The 23,628-nt window shown below is 40.8% G+C and overlaps 1 protein-coding gene across 1 annotated transcript in view; it reads left to right on the plus strand.

The window, feature by feature from the left end:
- The window catches only part of tmem132e (transmembrane protein 132E), a 588,387-nt gene that overhangs the window by 494,238 nt on the left and 70,521 nt on the right, over positions 1-23,628 (plus strand). Inside the window, exons 6-7 of the mRNA XM_063031251.1 lie at positions 12,964-13,169; positions 22,007-22,283. Of these exons, the coding sequence (XP_062887321.1) occupies positions 12,964-13,169; positions 22,007-22,283 (483 nt within the window). The remainder of the gene's footprint in view (positions 1-12,963; positions 13,170-22,006; positions 22,284-23,628) is intronic.

Below are 23,628 nucleotides of genomic sequence, written 5' to 3' on the forward strand. Positions count from 1 at the left end.
TCGCCTTAGCACAGCAGATATCTTTTTTCTCCCGGCATCAATTATGCATCTACAGCATTATATGCCATGCAATATGTTTTCTCCCTTCCTGCAAAAATTGAGTGCAACCCATGGCCTTAGTTAAATACACACTGTATAATTAGGAGCACATATCAGAATCAGAATCGGGTTTATTATCACCAGTATGTTTTGTGAAAATTGTTAACTTAGTAGCAGCAGTAGAAGAAGAAGAAGAAAATAATAATAATAAATAAGTAAATCAATTACAGTATATGTATATTTAATAGATTAAAAATCGAGCCGAAAAACAGAAATAATAAATATTTTAAAAGTGAGGTAGTGTTCATGGGTACAATGTCCATTTAGGAATTGGATGGCAAAGGGGAAGAAGCTGTTCCTGAAACGCTGATTGTGTGCCTTCAGGCTTCTGTATCTCCACCTGATGGTAACAGTGAGAAATGGGCATGCCCTGGATGCTGGAAGTCTTTAATAATGGATGCTGCCTTTCTGTGATATAACTCCTTGAAGATGCCCTGGGTACTTTGTAGGCTAGTACCCAAAATGGAGCTGACTAAATTTACAACCCTCTGCAGCTTGTTTTGGTACTGTCCAGTAGCAGCCCCCCCCCCGCCCCGCCCCCATACGAGACAGTGATGCAGCCTGTCAGAACGCTCTTCATGGTACAACTATAGAAGTTTTTGAGTGTATTTGTTGACATACCAAATCTCGTCAAACTTCTAATGAAGTATAGTCGCTGTCTTGCCTTCTTTATAGTTGCATTGATATGTTGGGACCAGGTTAGGTCCTCGGAGATCTTGACACCCGGGAACTTGAAACTGCTCACTCTCTCCACTTCTGATCCCTCTATGAGGATTGGTATGTGTTCCTTCATCTTACCCTTCCTGAAGTCCAAATCAGCTCTTTTGTCTTATTGACGTTGAGCGCAAGGTTGTCTGCCTTATAAAATTGGCCTGCCCCCATTTTGGAAGCTTGACTCCCCATTTATCTTTGGTCTTTATCATAACTCTCTTAAATCTAACTATATTTTGATCACTCCAGCAAAAGTGCTCCTCTTCCAGATGCCTAGCTTAATTTTCTAAAAGTAATTCCAGCACTGTCCCTCCCATTCCCTCCCCCAACCAACGTGTTAGACTTGCAACATATTGAAAAACAAAAAAAAACTTGCAGATGTTGGAAATCTGAAATAAAAAGAAAATACTAGAGATATTCAGCATGTCATGTGGCATCTGGAAAGACAGAGAGGTTATACTTGAGGTTGATGAGATTTCTTTGGACTTGCATTCCCCATTCTTCAGAACTGGTACTCAAAGATCATTAACCTGAAGATGTAACTATTTCTCTCTTTACAGATGTAGTCTGTCATGTTTCTATCTACTAATTGACATTTAAGAATCTCTGCCTTCTAAACTATAACACAGATTGTTTACCTTTCAACATTAGGACAGTTAAAGCCCGTGTTATTACTGTTACATTGTTTTTGCATATCAGACATTTGCTTGCAGATTTGTTTCTATTGCTGCCTTACATTATAATTACAACAAAAATGTGGCTTTAAAGACAGGATATCCATTGTACAGATAGATGGTATGGACATGAGTCAGTGTTGTTCCATGAGCTCCTCTTTCGAAGCCTTGCCCAAGTATATGTTTTGATTTTTGATGGTTAGCTTTGAAATTGCGGAGGTGCTCAACAAAGTGGTCCCCCAATTTAAGTTGAATGAATCTTACCAATGTAGAGCAGGCAGCATCAGGAGCACTGATACAGTAGCAACCCCAGTCAAATTGCAGGTGGAGTTTTGCCTCACCTGGAAGGACTAATTGGGACCCTGAATGAAGCTGATGGAGGAGGTGAATGGGCAGGTATAGCATTTCTCTCGCTTGCAGGGATATGGGCCAGAAGGAGGAAAAGTGGAGAGGGACAAATGGTGAAAGGAATCAGAGGGTACAATCCCTGCAGAGAGCAGGGAGTGGGGGTGAAGTAAAGATGTGTTTGGTGGTAGTATCCCGTTGAAGATAGCAGAAGTTGTTGTAGAGAATGACGTGTTGGATGTGGAGTCTCATAGAGTGGAAGGTGAGTACAAGAGGAACTCTATCCCTATTCAGGCTGCAGGAAGATGGAATGAGCACGTATGTTCAGGAAATGGAGGACATGTGAGTTAGGGCAGCATCAATGGTGGAGGAAGCAGAGCCCTAATCCTTTGAAGAAGGAGGACACCTCTGATGTCTTGGAAGGGAAAGTCTCATCCTGGGAACAGATACAGTGGAGACGAAGGAACTGAGGAAAGGGAACAGCATTTTTACAGAAATCAGGGTGGGATATAGTTGTGACAATTGGTAGGTTTATAAAAAATGATGGTAGACAGTTTGTCTCTGGAAATGGAGAGAGATTGAGAGAAGTGAGAAAGGTGTCAGAAATAGATTAAGTGAATTTAAAGGCAAGGTGTCATGGTCCGGTCCGTGAAGTCCGTATTCTGGTTCATGGTCCGGTCCATCGACCCTTGTTTCAGGTTTTCCTGTCTACCCTGTTTCTGTTCTTGTTGAGCTCTAATTGAGGCCGCTGATGCTCGTTGGGGCTGGCTGCATAAATACCTTCAGAGACCAGGGTGTGGCCGCTGGATTGTTCTTGTCCTTACTCCTTGTATCCCTTCCTCTGCCTTCTGTTTCCTCGCCTGAAGCCTTGCCGGTAACTCTCGCCTTGCCTGAAGTTCTCGTTTCGCCTTGCAATGCCTGAAACCCTGCCTTGTCTTGCCGGTAACTCTCGCCTCGCCTGAAGTTCTGTCTTGCCTTGCATTGCTTGAAGCCTTGCTTTGTCTTGCTGTCTTGTCCTGGAACCACCCCGTACCTAGCTCCCTTCCTGTCCCTTGCCTACATCGGGTAAGCCAGGCCGTCTTGCCGTTACCTGCGGTTGGTTCTCTCCCTTCCTGTCCCTTGCCTCCGTCGGGTGGAGATCCGCGCCCTGCCCAGGAGGAGCTTCAAGTCTCCTGCCTCCAGCCTCGCCTCGCCTCGCCTCGCCTCAAGTCTCTAGCCACTATCCTCAAGCCTACAGCCTCCTGCCAAGCCTCAAGCCTGAAGATTCCAGCCTCCTGCCAAGCCTCAACCCTGAAAACTCCAGCCTCCTGCCTAGCCTTAAGACTGAAAACTCCAGCCTCCTGCCAAGACTTGCCTCAGGTCTCTAGCCTCTGGCCTCAAGCCTGAAGACTCCAGCCTCCTGCCAAGCTTCACCTCAAGTCTCTAGCCTCAAGCCTGAAGACTCCAGCCTCCTGCCAAGCCTCGCCTCGTCTCCTGCCTCCTGCCAAGCCTCGCCTCGAGTCTCCTGCCTCCTGCCAGACATCGCTTCAAGTCTCCTGCCTCCTGCCAAGCCTTGCCTCAAGTCTCTAAGACTCCAGCCTCGTCCTGCCTGCCAGCCAAGCCTCGTCCTTGCCTAGTTCTGGGGTCTGAGCCAGAGGCAAGACCCAGGTATTGGGTCCTTGTCCAGTCTCTGGCTTGGAGACCAAGCCCGGGCTCCTAGCTCTCTTGTCCAGTCCTGTTCCGGGTTCCCGGTTTTCGTGTCCATGTCCTTGCCCTCAGCCTGTATCCTAGTCCTGTCCCTAGTACTTAAGTGTCTGTGTCTTGCACTTGGGTCCGTTCCCAGCCACTTCCTTATGACACAGGGTGGAAGTAGGAGGCAAAGTTGCTGAAATTTACGAGCGCAGCATGGGTGCATGAAGCAGCACCAATGTAGTCGTCAGTGCTGGACAGAAAGAGTTGAGGAATATTACCAGTGCTTCCTTTAGAACTGCTGTGTCTCTCATTTCTAAATACTTCAACTTCAGAATTCTTTTTCTTTCTCAGAACTTTTCAGACTTCATTACTCTTCTTACCAACTCCCCATGTGTAAAGGCAAGATTGATTAAGTGGCAGAGTAGATGATGGCATTACATAAATCTATATGAGAAAGGGACAAATAAAAATAACAAGAGATGGATCTGAAGAACCTGCAAATTGCAACAGCAGAACCATTACTTGCAGTTGCTGTGAAAAGGAAGTAATGATTTTGATGTGAAATTCTTGAATTTACTATATAAAGTGTGAAACTGAAAGATGTAATGCTGCTTCTTTATTTTACTTTTGAGCTTCATGTGGAGATAGAGGATAAACTGTGAAGTGGAAATAGGATGCACAATAAAAGTGACTAGTGACCAGAAGCTCACTAAAATCTTCAAACTAACTGTAAGGGTTAAACAAAGGCATTACATAATCTACATCTGATCTCTGCAATGAAGAGATTGCATTGTAAACAGCAAATATTATATGGTAAAACCAAAGTAGTACAAGTTAACATTTTGAGAAGTTTGGTGACTGGATTGTGGCAAGAAAGAAGGTGCGAGGGTAGATGTCATGTCTCTTGTGTTTACATAGGATGCTACCAAGAACAGCTGATAGATTTGCTTCAGAAGGAAATGTGACTTTAGAATATTAAAGAACAAGGCAAAGGGAGATATGTTTTGTGGTGGAATCATGATGAAAGTAGTGGAAATACTTAGGAAGGAGGTAGGTATATCCCATGATAGCAAGAAAGAGAAAAAAATTGTAGAATAGTGAGAAATGGAACTGGTATTGACCATGCAAAGGTCATGTCAATCAATTTCAGGAGATTCTTTGTTTAAAACTAAAATAATATTGTTGCAGTAGGTTCAACATTCAACTAAACTGGCTCAATAGAATGCTTGCAAGAAGAAGGGAAGCACTATCATGCTGTGGGAGCCATTTGCTTTATGATATTGACTGACTTTCATTACATTAGTGCTTGTCCATAGATATTCTAAGCACTGGAATAGTAATTTGAAAGGCATTTCAGCTTAGTATAGTCTACAGGAGATCTAACAGTATAGTTGCAAGGCAAGCTGCTGAGTATCTCCGTTAATGATCGGATTGAAAACTTAATGATTTCTTCTGAGTACGAATAGGAAAATCCAATCAAATTAGTTAATATAATGCCATATGTGAAAAAGAAAGCATAGAAAGGATAATAAAGATGGGACTGAGAGAAGGATAGAAATATGAAGGAAAAATATAAAAGTAATTTATGTTTATATTTAAATATGTCCAACAATAAATAAGAAATAAAAGAAAATGATCTTCAGACTCAGAAAGGTGATTTGCTAGCAAATAATCATTTCCAATTACTTTAATAGATATTTAGCACAAAAGTACAGTAATCACTAGATGTGGCTATTTGACCCTGCAAAAACCTATGACTCTGTTAACAATAGACAATAGGTGCAGGAGTAGGCCATTCAGCCCTTCGAGCCAGCACCACCATTCACTGCGATCAAGGCTGGTCATCCACAATCAGTACCCTTCTCCTGTCTTCTCCCCATATCCCTTCACTCCACTATCTTTAAGAGCTCTATCTAACTCTTTTTTGAAAGAATCCAGAGAATTGGTCTCCCCTGCCTTCTGAGGCAGAGTATTCCACAGAACCACAGCCCTCTGTGTGAAAAAGTTTTTCCTCAACTCCGTTCTAAATTATCCTAAATTTAACCTAAACTATGGAGTATCTTTTCCAGATTTGGCTGCCAGTAGAAATTCATCGCTGTCTTATTTTTGCCTCATGATGGCGTCCAATTCCAGAATTTAATCAGACCAAAGCAGGAATTCACCACCATCTTACTATTGCTTCATGAAGACCTGGAAGCCCAGAATTTAAACAAACCCACTTGGTGCGTGAACCAAACAGCTCTGTATCATTCCCTCAACACTATTTCTCACTGTAATACTACACCTCACTTCCAATAAACTTCCCACTGGACTGGAGCTAATGTACAAAACAAGTGGGAAGTTGTTCAATCTGCATTGTTTCCACTGCAGAACAAAGGCAACCACAGCTTTAGTCATTGAGCCACACCACACAGGAAAATGTTGTATGTGTGCATCTTTGAAAGCCAAGTTCCAAGTCAACGGCCTTACAGTTATTTGTATACAGAAGTCCTCTACCAAACTTACCCCACAATACCATATCCAACATCAAAGGTCCACAGGAAACCCTGGAAAATGTGGAGTACATCCCACATTTTGACAGTCATCTCTCAACAAAGGCAACCTTCGTCAATGAAATTCAGTATTACATTCAATGCACAAGAATTGTCTTTTTTCCCTCAAAGGCCTACTTCTCTGTATATATCTGGCACATGAAGCACTTCAGCTAATACTTTAAACTGAGACCACCATCACTGCTTCTAAAAATATATTTCAAGTAACTGGAAAGAGAAGCAACTCAATGTCAGTGTCCTCTGGTGAAACTTTGGAGTTGGGGTGAGGATAGGTCACATTCAGGGAAGGAAAGCAGTGTAGGCTACAAGACTAATCTTTTTAATATTTTTGACATATACCCTTCCTCACAGGTTACTGAGCTTAATAACCATGTTGACCTTTGTTGGCTGTACCTTTAGTTGGAGCAGAGCTGGGAGTTAGTCAGTTCTTTCTCCAACAATGGATGCAGCCTAGAAATCTCACCAGGGCTTACCTGTCAGTCACCTGAAAATATCAAGTATTATACTCAGCACACTGATGCATTTGTGGTTGGGTCTCAAAAGTTAAGTTGGTTACTCATGGGGTCAAATAATCATTGAGATAGTTCAATTTTTTTAAAGACTGTAGGTTAACCAGAGATCCAAAAAGTAGAGTAGTTTTCTTGGTTCACAAAGAAATGTTAGTTACTGTAATAATACCCATAACATGTAACAATTCTTGAAATCGTTGTTCATACAGTAGCAGCAGAATAGTTCAGCATTCATCACACTTTTTTTTTGTTTTTGGTCATTCTGTATTCAAACAAATAAAGTATTTAAACCAAAGGAAACAAAGTAAGCATAAGTTGATAATTTGTTTATTATTGTCACCTGTACTGAAATACAGTGAAAAACTTTGTTTGCATTCTATCCAGATTATTCCATATATCAGCACATTGAGTACAACAGTATAAAAGGAGAAACAATCACAGAATCCTGAATAATACAGTATTACATTTAGAGAGAAAGTGCAGAACAGATGGTGATATAAGGTGGAAAGGCCACAACACAATAGACTGAGAGATCAGTAGTTCTTTAGCGTAGAAGAGATGCTTTCAAGAGTCTTGTAACAGCAGGATAGAAGCTGACCTTAAGCCTGGTGGTACGTGTTCTCAAGCTTTTGTATCTTCTGCTGCATGGAAGAGATAAGAGTGAAACACCAGGGTGGAGGGAGCTTTGGTTATTCTGCGGCAGAGGAAAGTACAGACAGAGTCAATAAAGTTGAAACTTTTTTTTTATGGTAGACTAGGTTATGTCTACAACTTCCTGCAAATTATTGCAGTCTTGGGCATAGCAGTTGCATACTAACTTGTACAGGATCCTTCACAAAGAACCCTTGCTAGCTGCCTAGTTCTTATCCTTTGTACTCAAATCTAAACACCCAGTTTCAACTTATTGCCAAATGTTCCCTGTCAGTATCCTAATATTTCGAGCCTATTAATAGCCAATCATAAACAGATACCTATTCCAACTTGAATAAGTAATATAGTTGTCCCCTTTCCTAGTCTCTGAGTTTATTCTTGCGATTTGAATATGTACTATTTAATCAACTATTTCACATGAATGGCACTAACTTAATTGGTTCAACTTCCTCATCAGTCTGAACGTATTGGCATCAGGCTCATCCTCTTTGTTTTATCTGTTTCATTTATTCTGACCTTGCCTAGTCCTGCGAAGGGTCTCAGCCCAAAATGCCGACTGTACTCTTTTCCATAGATGCTGCTTGGCCTGCTGAGTTCCTCCAGCATTTTGTGTGTGTTGCTTGGATTTCCAGCATCTGCAGATTTTCTCTTGTTTTTATCTCGAACCTTATCCTGTTGGGGAGGTGGCTTATTCTGCTTGTCGAAAACTGCTTCCATTGTGATTGGTTAGTTTAGAAACTACAGTTGCTCTTCCCATTGGTTGACTACTTAAGTGTCCAGTTTCAAATATCCTGGGTATAAAGAATAGCGCATGTGAACTTCTTTCTCTCTCCCTCTGACTAAGGCAAACTGTGCAAAACATTTGTGAAGGTATACTCTGCGTATGCTCTTAACTATGTGCCCGGTTGTGGAATATTTAGTTCTGTAATTGTGCGTCGTGGGGAAATTGAATGTTTGATCGACTTTTTTACTGTTTGTAAATAAATGATTAATATACTTTTTTGCTGTCAGTTCTGTCTCACTCACTAAGCTTGCAAACCTGATTCAACAATATATTTTAGCACAGTGAGCAGCGTTTGTTGTTTGAGCAGAAAATACATTTCTTTAAAAGTTTCTCGGGCTCATATAGGACACCACATTGTGTCTGTGGTTAAAATGCTGGGTTTTCCCAGGAGAAAGGTTAGCTGACAGATACCAGCACAAATTGATTATGGGTCTTAAGACTGAGGTGGAGGACCTAAATCAGCACAGTGTCATTCTGAGAGAATCACTGTTGATGGCCCAGACTCTGGATGCAAAGTTAGAAGATAAGAATATAGAGATAGCTTTTCAGTTAATGAAAGTACAGCAATTAGAGGCTGCCCGGTGAGTCAATTGGCAGCCTGATCCTGTTAAGGTTCAAGTTTCAATGTGGTAGGGCAATGATCCTACTGTGTGGATGGGGATGGCTGGCTGGATGATGAAGCTGAGGGACAAAGGGTAGCATGGATTCCTAGGCTTAACCCAAGCAGAATGGAGCACAGTAGAGGGAGGGACTAAAGTTCTACACCAGTGGGCTCTTATCTCAGAATTATACAGCAATAGTGATAACCTACCAGAGGATGTTGAATTACTTTTGGAATGATGGAACATGTGGTTATGTCAACAGCTTCCCAAACAAAGGGGGTAGTGCTATATTTAATAGCCCCAGCTGTTCTGTAAGTACAGTGAATAGAGTGTGAATGATTAGAATGCAGAGAAATATGTGAGGTGTGGCCACACATATCAGTTTGTTCTTTTGTGTGAGTACTTTGCCTTTAAGAGACTCCAGGTCCTTCTCAGTTGTTCTCTGATATGTGTGCTATTTCCCTGTGAGAAATTAACTGTCTGGTTTTAAATTTTGCAGTTCCATGTGAAGCTTTTAAAGAAGAGGAGTACAGCCCAGACTTTGTTTCTTGTGTATTTTTTTAGTCTGTTAATTAGTTTTTTGTGTATTTTTAAAATCTGTTACATGTTTATTGTGTCTTAATCTGTTTCTTGTGTTTTGTTACTTGTTTCCAATGCAATTTGTTTAGGGATAACTCACATATCACACTGGCCATGTGAGATTTGAGTTGATGGGGCAGAAATTTGGACATAAGCATTGGCGAGCAATTCTAGAAGTTTTTGTTTTTGTGTTTTCAAAATACCCAGTGGTTAATCAGGAGTGAGTGCATTTGTATCTCCCCGCATTACAGAGTGGCAAAGTGCTGGATGTTGACTTGTGGGAGATCCTGTCATACATTTCTGGGAATGGTGTTGGAATTTGCACACCGGACCAATAAGTTAGATTGTTGAATTCATATGAGGGCTCCTTACTACATTGTGGAAGGGATACCACTAATATCGATCTCTTTTGATGACAGAGAACAAGACTGTTGGGGGAAATTATCTGGCTGCTTAGATTTTTGCATTCTGGTATTCGGGAAGCCAGAAGGGAGTAATCTATTCCAGCCAACCTCAACCTAGAGTATGGTAACAGCCTTAAGGGACTTGGGCTTTAATACCCTTGGTGGAGCAAATACTTCAAGGGCTGGTACTTCCCTATGTACCGTTTGTTTAATTGGTAGGTCCTGACCTTTAAAGTGATCTCTCCACCTGAAAGAGTGTTGGTGTGGAGGTGGTATGATGAGCACAGGTACAAGGTGGATGGCGAGTATGAGCAGGAAAGCCGAAACGGTATCCTGGATTAGCTGTGTCTATGCCAAGTGCTGTTGTGAAGGTGGGCATTTGCTGGACACTGAATGTCTCTTACTGGGTATGCAGTTCCCAGGCCTACCTGTGCTTCCCATAGGGTGGTGTAGTTGATATGTGGTGCCATACATATACTACCCCTGTGCCCTGGATGAACACCTTGTCCATGCTGGTTGGCATAGTAGGGGCTATTACAAAGGAAGGAAGGTTTTAAATGATAGTATTTCTCAACATGGTACAGCCAGACTGTCCCAGGAATTGGTTTCAATGGCCTTAGATTACCTGCTCACAATGAAAGGTGGCACTTGTATTGTTAATGGTCAAGAATGCTGCTCATGTATTCCTGACTATTCGGGGAACATCACTCACAGTCAGTGTATCAGATTAGGTGGAGGACTAGCTCATTGGCTATTACACTCATAGGCGGGGCTGATTGCCTTTTGGGGTGCAGGGATGCTGGTGGGCTACAATAGTATACTGGAGGGGTGATTATTAGGTTTATAGTACTGGGTATGGTAATCTTGTGTTTTATATATAATTTAGCAGTGAGTTCACAAGGATCATACTAGTCTGAGTTTCAGATCATCACAGTGTTGCAACTTTGGAGGGATGAAGTGTCGTATGGGGGGTTGTGGCTTATTCTGCTTGTTGAAAGCTGCGCCTGTCATGATTGATTAGTTTAGAAACTGCAGCTGCTCTTCCCATTGGATGGCTACCTAAATATCCAGTTTCAAATATCCTGGGTATCATGCATAGCAGACGTGGCAGCTTCCTTCTCTCTCCCTCTGTCTAAGGCATACTGTACAAAACCTTTAGGAAGGTATGCTCCACGAGTGCTCTTATTGAAGTGTCCGTTGGTTGGATATTTAGTTCTGTAGTTTGTGCAACTTGGGGAAAACTAAATCTTTGTAAATAAACGGTTAATATACTGATTTACAGTCCATATTTTCTGTCTCACTCACCAAACCTGCAAACCTGATTCAACGTTACAAACCTAGAGGCACAAACTAATATTTTTTGAGTTCTGCTAAAACAAAAATCTATGAAGTTAAAAAGTGTTATCCCATCATCTTTCTGTTCTTACATTGTTTCTTCCCTGTGTAGAACATATTGGACTGTTCTTGTTCAAAGAAGATCTCAGTGTTTTTGACCATACTTCTGTCAGCAAATCTGTAATTTAGCCAATATACCAGTGATCTGTATGTAATACTCTATTTCGTGTTGAATGAAAGTGGACAAAAACCAGTGTTTCATGGGGATGCATTTGTGTCATGTGGCATGAACAGTAGAGAGCACAAATTGATGTCTTGTGGGGGGGGGGGTAATAAATTGATGTTGATTAAGGAATAAAAAGTATTATCACCTGATGGGTGTTCATGATTGGACATAAACTAATGACACAAAGTGAAGTTTGGTAAAATTCCTTTGGAAAAGTTATTTGATTATTTTACTCAGACTGTCCAGTATAAGATTCTAGATTTATGGTAATGTGCTTTACTCTCAAATACTTTCCAAAATGGACTAATAATACACTCAATTGTGTCAAACCAACATGTCGAAACAGCCTTGTGTGCTCATATTCAATTCCTCAAGTTGTCCTATTAGGATTGCTCACTACATATTGTCCCACTCGCAAGAGATCTATTGTGTATAGGTATCTATTTTACCAGTACCCAAGAAGAAGGTGGTGACACACCTCAGTGACTACCATCTGGTAGCACATATGTCAACCTTAATGAAGTGATTCAAGAGGTTAGTTAGGATGCAAATCAACTCCGCCTCAGAGATGACCTGGACCTGCTTCAGTTCACCACCACAAGACATCAGAGTAAGTGATTTATTCTGGCTCTTCATGCTGCTCTGGACCATCTGGACGACAGCTCAGCATTCAACACTATTGTCCCATACTAACTCATTATCAAGCTTGAAAATCTTGACCTTTCTACTTACTTTTGCAACAGGCTTCTTGATTTCCTCATCGACAGATTTTAGTCAGTAAGGAATGGGAACATTTTCTGCTCATTGACCATCATCACAGGTACACCTCAAGGCTGATGCTTAGACCCCTGCTCTATACACGCATGACTGTGTGGCTAAGCGCAGCTCCAATGCCATATTGAAAATTATAGCACAACTGTTGTTTGATGAACCACAGGTGCTGATGAGTCAGGGTAGAGGAGCAGGATAGATCACCAGGTTGAGTACTGGAACAACAGCAACTTTTCATTCAAAATTAGAAAAAACTGAATAGCTGACTATTGGCTAACAACTTTATGACCACGGTGCCGAAGACACGTGCTCCAATACAATCTGTACCTCTGGCCAAGCTGTTCCCATAAAACTCCAACATAGATAGCTATAGAACAATATGTAAAGCTACTTAGGTATATCATGTCCATAAAAAGCAGGACAGACCTATTGTAACCAAATACCATCCTTTTAACCTATTCTCAATCATCAGCAGAGTAGTGAAAGGCATTACCATCAGTACTATCAAGAGGTATCTACTCACTGAGTTTCTAGATAGAGTTCTTCACAGTAAAATGATGGTTTAATAGGGGTCATTATACTGCGCATTACTTTAGTTACAGTGATTGGTTGTGTAAGAAAGATGAATGAACTGGGTCAAGTAAGCACATCTTAATCCTTAAGTTATTCCATTTTTCAAAAACATTTATAAAAATATGGTTTTCAACTTATACATTTGTTATTTGTATAATTATAATGAATGTTATTAAACTAATCCCTGATTTCCTCCCAGCTTCATGAAAGCATTTGTTAATTTGGAATTACCAGTCTAAATTTGTAGAAATATTTACTCAATTATGAGTATTCCCTTTGTCAGCTATGGAAATTAGAAAATATTGTGAGGCGATTAATTGATTGTTTCAAACAAACAGTATTATGACAATGGTTATCAGTTTTGAGCGGTTACTGTTTGGATTGGATTCTGGATTCTTCTGTGCTTAATTCTGACATCCTTTAAAATGTCTCCTGGTGCTGACTCCAATTGATTCAAATGCTTCTGTTTTCATATAGGTGTCCAAAGGTTGTGACTATGTGTTTGTGAGTGGCAAAGAATCTCAAGGCTCAATGAATGCCCGGATTATGTTTGACTATGAATATTTAAGTGCTGCACTAGAGTTGACAGTTTGGGTACCAAAGATTCCACTGCAGATTGAATTATCAGATCACAAATTGAGTCAGGTGAAAGGCTGGAGAGTTCCTATCCTCCCTGATAGAAGGTGAGTGGCTTGAAATTGATTATAATTTACGATTAACCACTGAAATAATATTGTTTATTTATTTAGTGGAGAAAAGGGGAAAATCTATTGATTGCAAACCTTCTTTGACAGAAACATGTTCAAGGAATTTATTAAATGTTATTTGAGATTTATAATCCAGAGAAATTCCATTGCATTAATATTAGTGGAGTCAGTTTTGCATTAAATTCATAGATTGGGTCCACTAAGTTAGACTTCCAATACTGAGCGATGTTTTGTTGCTGCAGCAATTTATGATCCCATATGCTAGCCACTCAGTTGTTCTTTAATGAGGCACCAGTTCAAAACTAGTGAGTAAATCCCCCTTTAAAAAAATACGAAGGGACGGCACACAATGACTTTAAACATTTGTATTCATGTCACAAATCTTAATTTAAGATACTAAATTCTTCAATTTGGTTTACAATTTTACCCTTAAAAATAGCATTGTTATTACTCTATAAAAACATGAACCTATTACAAGTAATTAATTTAACATTAAGTTAAAAATATGGATCTGATAATGAAGTTAAGCAGAGCCATGTATTATCTCAGCACCTCTGTACCGAAATATCGATTAAAACTAATTCTCAAGCTCAGAAGTTTAGATCATGTGCATCGGTAGGAGAACGTTTTTTTAAATTTTGTCACTCATTGATAATGTTAGGATCACAACACAAGATTCCTCCATTCTTCAAGTGATCTCATAACAGGATTAACACATTAGTTCCCCTTAATCTGGATGAAAACATACATAAATATAATCCAAACAATAAAACTACATCACTAGCATATTCCTTTTTACAATATCAATCTACCTGATGATTTTCTCACTGATAGCAAGTCATGCAGTTCATTTGGAACGTACTTTGTAGGCGATGGCCTTCAATTCAAGGTGTACTTGTCTATACTTGGGTTTCAGTAGAAGGCAGAGAACAGTTGGTTCTGAAAATTCTTCAAAAATCTAATCACAAGCTCTGCCTTTACTTTTCCCTCACTTGTTTGAGACATGCAGTACCACTGAGTTTTGGCTTCATGATATTCAAATTCTGCCATATCTGTCTGTTATTAACTTAAAAGGTATGTTTGCAACAGTTTTATGTAGCGTATTCTAATATCAAAATAAGAATCATGTAACATTTATCCCAATTTCACCTCTAATCTTCTTCAGTCTAGTCTTTATAGTCTGAACAAACTTTTCTCCCAAACCTACTTGAAGTAGTATGGTAGAGAACAGTTTGAAATTTGACAGATTCAGCATGAGTGACGTTGCTTTCATTGTCCATTAGAATACTATTAATAGCAAACATCATCTTCAAATTGAAAATGATTACTAAGATCGTGCAAAAGCCACAGGAATTGGTTCTATCCACTTTTCACATCCAACACATCTCAGAGAATTCACTTTCTCCTTGTACTGATCACTCAGAAAAAAGTTATGTGCAGACAGTTTTAATGGCCATCACTGCACTCTAGCTGAAACCAACTGAGATATCTCCTTTGATTTGCCAGCAGTACCATGCACTGGCACTGTAGTCTGTGATATTTCTTCTGTGGGATGCTTCAAGTTGAAATCCAAATTAACCTGCATAGGAAACGATGTAACAAAATAGCTTGCGTACAGGAAGTGATGTTCATACAAAACAAACTGCATACAAAATAAACTGTGCCTCTAGAGGCAAGAACGCTCCCCACCTGGCAGCCATGGGATATCAAACTTAACTGCTGAAACTAAAAGTCAAATGATCATTTCATTAAGTCTTTGGCAAAAGAAGGACAGTCTTAGTGACTGATCCTGAAAACAGTCTTACTACAATGTACTGGGTTGGCACAGGAGTACATTCAGCCAGAGACTCATTCCTCCGAGATGCAGCACAGAGCATCATAGGAAGTCATTCCTGCCTGTGGCCATCAAACTTTACAACTCCTCCCTTGGAGGGTCAGAAACCCTGAGCTGATGGGCTGGTCCTAGACTTATTTCATAATTTACTGGCATAATTTACATATTACTATTTAACTATTTATTACCTTTTTCTATTACTATTTAATATTTCTATGACTATTACTATTTACTAAGTAATATTTCTATTTCTATTAATATTTATTATTTATGGTGCAACTGTAACGAAAACCAATTTCCCCCGGGATCAATAAAGTATGACTATGACTATGACTACTAATCATTCGAAAATGTCAGCCTTAATGGTAAGATCTGATGAGCAGAGCAGTGACGTGCTGCTCACCCAGAATGAAGATTGTGTGAGATACCACTGAAGTGAGTTGTGCCCTCTTAAGAATCCTCCAACTTGTAGTAGCCCCTCAGAATCAAGAACGGGACCGAATTCACTGAGGTGGCTTTGGATTGGGAGAAGTTTCTGCTTTGTGATGCACTTCACTTCCTCTGCATACACCTGTCATTGAACAACAAGAAGGATTCTAAGCTTTGCCTGAGTCAGTTGCTCTTTACTGAGAGGTTGCTTTTAAATGTGCCAACCACTGCAAAGGCTGTCGTTGGCTACTCCTACAATCTTCTTTTTTATATAGATACAACTCTCACAGAGTCTGAAATGACTTGGGTGCCGATTCTCCATGACATTAGTTTTAAATATGCTGACAGTGAGTTGATTAGTGCTATCAAGGCAGATTTCAACCACTGTGACCCAACCCAGGTCCAATCATTGGGCATAAGGTGCATCACGTTAACCATTGGGAGAAAGAAGAGTCAAGTGGAGGAATCTTGTTAGCTGTGTTCTTAAGGTGTGAATGACCGTGTGCAGCTTCACAAGTTGGGATTTCATCCCTGTTGTTGGGAATATGGTCACACTCATGAGGGTTAGCATGGGTAAACAGAGCTCCTGTCCTATTAGCTCCAAGACAAATCCACTGTCTTCTTTTGGCAACTACTGATGTTCCAGAACATATTTTTAGAGTATATGAAGTACTACATCTGATGGATACTCAAATCCCTGCCATGCTCTCTGCTGTGGGTGTGCTAGAACCAGTAGTAACTCAAGGTGCTAGCCGTAAATTCACAGGTGTATCTTGGTTTAGTTCATCTGAAGTGTCAATGGGTTCTTGACTCAGTTTCCTGGAGTCCACTGGTGCTTAGTGCATTATGTGTCCATCTGTGTTCTGCAGATTGTTGCAGTTTCTCCAGTTCTCCTTGCTAGTGTCTTGCCCACATTCAGACTGACTGTGCTCATGGCTTCTCTGGCCAGTCTCAGCATCTCACTCAAAGTGTTGTCCAATGGTGTTTTATCACGACAGCCTGGTACAGCAAGTGAAGGCTGTGCAGTTGGTTCTGCAGTAGCTTCTGTTGAAAGGGGAACACTGATGCACTTGGGGCACTGCTCAGCAATTGTGTGCTCTTATTAACTTGTGAACACCCGTGTGTTTCCAAGTTGGGTGAACTTGGGCACTTCTCACTTTCTACATTAAATGAGGGTTCATCTTTCTTAGGGTTTAAATCTGAAACAGACGGTGCCAGATCAGGAAGAGTACTCAGTAAAAAATTTGGTGTGAATCATGACAGGAAACTAGTTCTTATCTTTACCTTCTGTTTTGATTTCACCCTCTGGAGCAACCATATCGTATTAGAGGGCTTGACCGGTTCTTCAGTCACCTTCCCAGAGAGACGACCACCGCTGTCTAAGTCAGCTGCTGCTTTATACACCTTTGTCTCTGCTAAGGCAGCCTCAGTTTCACACTCTTCATTGAGTGCACTCTGAGACCACAGAAGGTCTTACAATACCTACTCTGTTCTCAATCTTGTAAAATATGTGATTCTCCCTCATTTTGTAGCATGTCTACTTAGAGTATTTCTACTTGTCAAACAATTGCGATCTGCTTTTGCCTTGGCAATTTCTAGTGAGTGACACATTGAACAATTCAGTAAATGACCCAAAACATATTAATTCTGTTTCTCTTCCTACAGATGTTGCCTGACGAACTGAATATTTCCAGTATTTGCTTTTTTTTTAAATTACTGCATTAAACAGCCAGCAAAGTATAACCCTCCCCCAGGTGACTTTGGTTTTTCGAATTATATACATACCATATCTGTCATTCCATAACGGGCAACTGAGGATATAAGCCTATTTGAATTTTTGTCTCACTTTGGTTGGAAAATTCTAAACCCTTTATTAATGGAAAACATATGGGTGAATGGAATTCACATCCTATCTTTCATAATAACTTTGAAAAAATAATTCATTGGGATATTCCAATAATTGGTATTAGTATTGAACTGCTAATCTTAGAACACTGAAAGGAGGAATGACTGTGAAGTTGATAAGCAGGTAAGATTTACTATATAGAAACAAGTCAACCAACTTAATTTCCCAGTTGAGAGCAACCAAACAACCAGTCTTTGAGCTGGAAAGTTTTCTTCATCAAACTGAAGCTTACTTAAAACTGGTGCACTGAGCATGACAAACATTACATCAGTGAAGTCAGATGTATACAGCAGAGAAATTGACACTTCAGCCCACTACATCCATTCTGACAGCTTTGCCCATCTACACAAATTCCCTTTGCCTGTATAAGGACTATATCCTTTTACATTTTAGAAAAGAGATTTTGTCTATCTCAGCTTCCTTCGCTCCAGGGTAAAGAACTTCAGCCTATCTAATCTTTCCCCAGAGCTAAGGTCCTTCAGTTCAGTCCAAGGACTGGTGAATTCTCCTCTGCACTCTCTCCCACTCAATCACATCCTTCCTGTATTGTAACCAAAACTGGACACAAGAGTGAAGTGAGATGTAATAGAGAAGGTTTGAAAGATTACTGGGCATCTTCCTGGACTTGGAGGAAACACTTTTCTGCTGCTTCCTCCCACAAAAGTGTTAAGCCCTTCTCATCTACTTTCAGCTGTCAAAGACCTGGATTGTGGTTAAAAACAGAATGACATAGGAACTGTTGTGTATGTTTAAAAAAAAGCAGAGTACAGGAAATAACATCACTTGATACAGACTTAAAACAATGATTATGTTGGGTCTGCTGGTGTAATTCATAATGGTCAAACTTTCTGAATAAGGGGAAATGATTTGGAAATGGTCATTACGCATTTTGCTCAGGGAATAGTGTACTTTCAGTTAGTAGCAGTGATAAACCATGATAAGTGATGGGATATCTTGGGCAATAACCATTTAAATTAAGATAGACTTGCTTTGTTTATAATGTTTAAATTACAAGTCTGCTTGTCATTGCTGTGTTGGCTATCTCCTCTAATTTTGTTTCCATTAAGTTAAGTCAAGTCAAGTCACTTTTTATTGTCATTTCGACCATAACTGCTGGTACAGTACACAGTAAAAATGAGACAAAGTGTTTCACGACCATGGTGTTACAGGAAACAATACAAAAACTACACTGAACTACGTAAAAGAACACAAAAACTATACTAGACTACAGACCTACCCAGGACTGCATAAAGTGCACAAAACAGTGCAGGCATTACAATAAATAACAAACAAGACAATAGGCACACTAGAGGGCAGTAGGTTGGTGTCAGTCCAGGCTCTGGGTATTGAGGAGTCTGATGGCTTGGGGGAAGAAACTGTTACATAGTCTGGTCGTGAGAGCCCGAATGCTTTGGTGCCTTTTGCCAGATGGCAGGAGGGAGAAGAGTTTGTATGAGGGGTGCGTGGGGTCGTTCATAATGCTGTTTGCTTTGCGGATGCAGCGTGTGGTGTAAATGTCTGTAATGGCGGGAAGAGAGACCCCGATGATCTTCTCAGCTGACCTCACTATCCGCTGCAGGGTCCTGCGATCCGAGATGATGCAATTTCCGAACGAGGCAGTGATGCAGCTGCTCAGGATGCTCTCAATACAACCTCTGTAGAATGTGGTGAGGATGGGGGGGCGGTGGGAGATGGACTTTTCTCAGCCTTCACAGAAAGTAGAGACACTGCTGGGCTTTCTTTGCTATGGAGCTGATGTTGAGGGACCAGGTGAGATTCTCCGCCAGGTGAACACCAAGAAATTTGATGCTCTTAATGATCTCTACGGAGGAGTCATCGATGTTCAGTGGAGTGTGGTCGCTCTGTGTCTTCCTGAAGTCAACAACCATCTCTTTTGTTCGCATTGAGAGACAAGTTGTTGGCTCTGCACCAGTCCGTTAGCCGCTGCACCTCTTCTCTGTATGCTGACTCATCACTCTTGCTAATGAGACCCACCACGGTTGTGTCATTGGCGAACTTGATGATATGATTTGAGCTGTGTGTTGCAGCACAGCCATGGGTCAGCAGAGTGAACAGCAGTGGACTGAGCACACAGCCCTGGGGGGCCCCCATGCTCAGTGTGATGGTGTTGGAGATGTCACATACAAGAAGTTAATGAGTTCAATCCAGATTCATCCAACTTTCCATATTTTTTGTTAACACCATCCCAACTCTCACATTTTTGAGAGACACAAAAGAGTTCTTAATGTCACTGATCTAAGATTTTAAAGATCTATGCTATTTTTTCCAGAAATTCTAATTGCAGCAGTTTAGTGTCTTCGTGTCCAAATACACTACAGTATGCCTTTGAAAAACATCAACTCATTCTTGGGACCTGAATCTCTCTGTCATTACAATATATAGAAAATAGAACAGCAGTGCAAGGCGACAGGCCCTTTGGCCAAAAACATTGCTGACTGACTTTAACTGAATCTCTGCCTGTACATGATAAATTTCCTTCCATTTCCTGCATATTCCAGTGTCTAATAGCTCTTTAAATGCCGCTGTCACATCTGCTTCCATTACCATCCCTGGCAGCCAGTTTCAAGCACTGTGTAAAAACTTGTCCCAAACATCTCCTTTAAATTCTGCCCGCTTACATCAAAAGTTTGTCCTCTAGTACTTGACATTCTTATCCTGAGGTAAAAAAAGATTCTGACTATCTGCCCTATCTACGCTTCTCATAATTTTATAAACTTCTGTCAGATCTTCCTGGACTAAGATGGTGTCAATAAGTGGCACTCTGCTTGCAGCTCTGATGGGAATCATCATATATTCCCATTTAGCACTACAACAGCGGAAATCCACAGTCACAGCCATGGGTACTTGGTAACCAGCATTGTTTTAAGACATGTAAAAAATCAATTGATACTCAAAATCGATGAACCGTCAACAGCCGATTCATGTTGCAAATATGGTTTCCCTTTAAGAAAATGGAAGTGGGGACAATGTGCTGGTCTACAAGTATGATTAAAATGCCTTAGACCCCATTCCCAACTATCCTGCTGCCAAATATACAATCACTGGAAAATAAAACTGAAGACCTCAGAGCAACATTGCTGTACCAGAAAGACACCAGGGAGTGAGGTGTACTTTGCTTCAGGAAACATGGGTATCACCCACCATTTTGGACGCAGCGCTGTAGCCCAGTGGCTTTATCATTCTCTACAAAGACATCAGCTCAGCCTTTTAAAGATAAAAGAGGTTTAGTATGACCTATGATTAATTCATCGTGGTGCATGGAGACTTGGAGGTTCCATCTCAGTCCGTCCTAGAATATCTAGCAGTCAAATGTTGTCCATTTTATGTGCTGAGGGAGTTTTCCACTATCATCCTGATAGTGGCGTACTTTCCAGCTCAGGCAGGCACTGGAGGAGCAAAGCATCATAATCAGCAGGTACAAAACTCCACACCTTAATGCCATTCCTATCATTGCTGGGTATTTCAACCAGGCCAGCTTGAAGGTGTCTCTGAACAACTAGCACCAACATATCAGCTATGGAACCAGAGGAGCCAACACACTTGACTACTGTTAATAATAGGCATCCGTTAGTCTCATCAGACCATGGATTTGCACCTTGGAAGGTGTCCAGGGCACAGGCCTGGACAAGGTTGTATGGAAAACCAGCAGTTGCCCATGCTGCAAGTCTCCCCTCTCCACACCACCAATGTTGTCCAAGGAAAGGGCATTCGGACCCATACAGCTTGGCACCAGTGTCGTCGCAGAGCAATGTGTGGTTAAGTGTCTTGCCCAAGGACACGCTGCCTCAGCCAAGGCTCGAACTAGCGACCTTCAAATCACTAGACAAACGCCTTAACCACTTGGCCACGCACCAACACTGTTATACCACCATCAAAAACACATACTATGCCATCCCATACCCGCAATTTGGTAAGTCCAATCTCCTGGGTCTCCTTCTACTCCCGGCATATAGGCAGAGACTAAAGACTGCAGCACCAGTGGTGAAGACCAAGAAGGTACGGTCAAGGGAGGTGGACAAGTGCGTACAGAACTGCCTTGATCAGTGGATTGGACAGTATTCGGGGATTCATCTGTGTATCTGAAGGAATACACCACAACTTTTTCAGGAAGTGAATGGATGAGTGTGTGTTTTCAAGGACATATCAGACTACCCAAACCAAAAGCTGTGGATGTACTAGGAGATTTAGTGGCATTTGAGACCAGTGATCCAGAGTTATACAAGAAGTCCGGTATAGTCTGTGGAAGCCTATTGTTAGAGTGAGGTTAGAGACACAAACAGAAGCACGTCATCTCTGGCAGGATTTGCAGGATGTTACTTTCTAGAAGGCAAAACCTAACATCATGAATGGCTGTAGTGCTTCACTCCCAGATGAGCTCAAAGCCTTTTAAGCAAACTACACCTTTGCAAATCCCTGCAACATCTGGTGACCCTGTAATCTATCTCAGAGGCTGATGTAGGAACAACCTTCAAAAGAGTGAATTTTCACTAAATATTTCATTGTCATAGAGTAGGATGGTGAGATAATTTACACAATGATGACGTTAATAATTTTTAAAATTAGATTTCAAAGGCATATTGTTAAGTTAATCTTTACCTTGTTGTGCATTGCTCCATTTCTCAGGTCCACCCGTGACAGTGAAGATGAAGAAGAAGAAGAACGAAGCAAAACACGAGGCTGCACTCTGCAATACCAGCATGCATTAGTACGAGTCTTTACGCAATTCCACACAACCTCTTCAGAGGGTACAGATCAGATAATCACCATGTTAGGATCGGAATGGTCAGTTGACGTCACCGATCTAGTCAGTGATTTCATGAGAGTGGAGGACACAAGAATTGCACAGATTATGGAAGGCAATATACTTGGTGGACGTGAACCTGGAACTACTATGTTCAAGGTTAGCTATTTGTCATAAAATTGAAGTGTTTGCTTTTGGGTAAAGAGTGGCGATAAATTATACAGAAGGTTGAGTTTTATTGTTTAACATATAGAAAAATATGCAGAATATTTGTGATATGTTAGTGTGCGTCATATAAATAACAATCTCATGACTTCCATAAGCATGCATGCTTTCTTAATTAATAATCTTAACCAACCAATACTATGAGGTAGCTGAAAATGTGACTACTTTCTATTCGTATGTATTTGTACGCTACTGTTGATTTCATACGTCAGGGCAGCAGGAAATGATCAGCTTTTTATATCTTAATACCTGTTTAGAGCACAAAAAATTGGCTTGTAAGTTGTGCAAAGGATTATAATACAGGCAACCCCTGGATTATAACTATTATGGAAATGGCACTTTGCCCTTATAGAATTCATAATCATTATCCAGAAATTTGACATAAACAATAAAATTAGCTCTCATGGAACTTATGTGAATAAAAAGTAAGTACAGTCAGCCCTCCGTATCCGTGGGTTCTGCATCTGCGGATTCCACCAACTGCGGATTGAAAATATTCGGGAAAAAAAATTCCAGAAAGTTCCAAAAAGCAAAACTTGAATTTGCCGCGCGACGAGCACTGCACTGAATCCACGTGAATGAAGTGATATGTAGGCATACCCTGCTGCAGCCTCCCGCCATTTCACAGATCCTCAGTTTCTCTCGCGCACTCGTTGTTTGAGCATTGTTCGCCTCGAGTCTCGTTCGTTCGCTACTTGCATTGTGAGTGAGAGGAAGGAGTTTAAGGCCAGTAAGGGATGGCTGGCTGGCTATGTAAAGTGTTACAGCCTCAAGAACCTAAAGATCACGGGAGAATCGTCATCGGCTGATGCCGAGCCAGCATCAGTGTTCCCAGAAGAGCTACGGTGGTTGTGTCTGTACTGAACATGTACAGATGTTTTTTCTTGTCATTATTCCCTAAACAATACAGTATAACAACTATTTACATTGTACTAGGTATTATAAGTAATCTAGAGATGATTTGAAGTATATGGGAGGATGTGCATAGGTTATATGCAAATACTTTACCATTTTATATAAGGAACTTGAGCATCCACGGATTTTGGTATCCGCAGGGGTACCAAAAGGGGGTGCCGAAGGACGACTGTACACACAATTTTTTAGCTCATTATGAAAAGTCAAGATATGGGCTGCTTTCTAGGATCATAGGGTTGCCTGTACACTTCCAAAGATTATTGTGATAATTAGAATTCACAAGGTACTGAAGAATTCGTTGAAATCTGCTACAGTCATAAACAGAAGTCCCATCTTGGGATGAAGAAAATATTTTGGTCATTTA

The sequence above is a fragment of the Mobula hypostoma genome, chromosome 23 (assembly GCF_963921235.1).
Source record: "Mobula hypostoma chromosome 23, sMobHyp1.1, whole genome shotgun sequence".
Classification (NCBI taxonomy): domain Eukaryota; kingdom Metazoa; phylum Chordata; class Chondrichthyes; order Myliobatiformes; family Myliobatidae; genus Mobula; species Mobula hypostoma.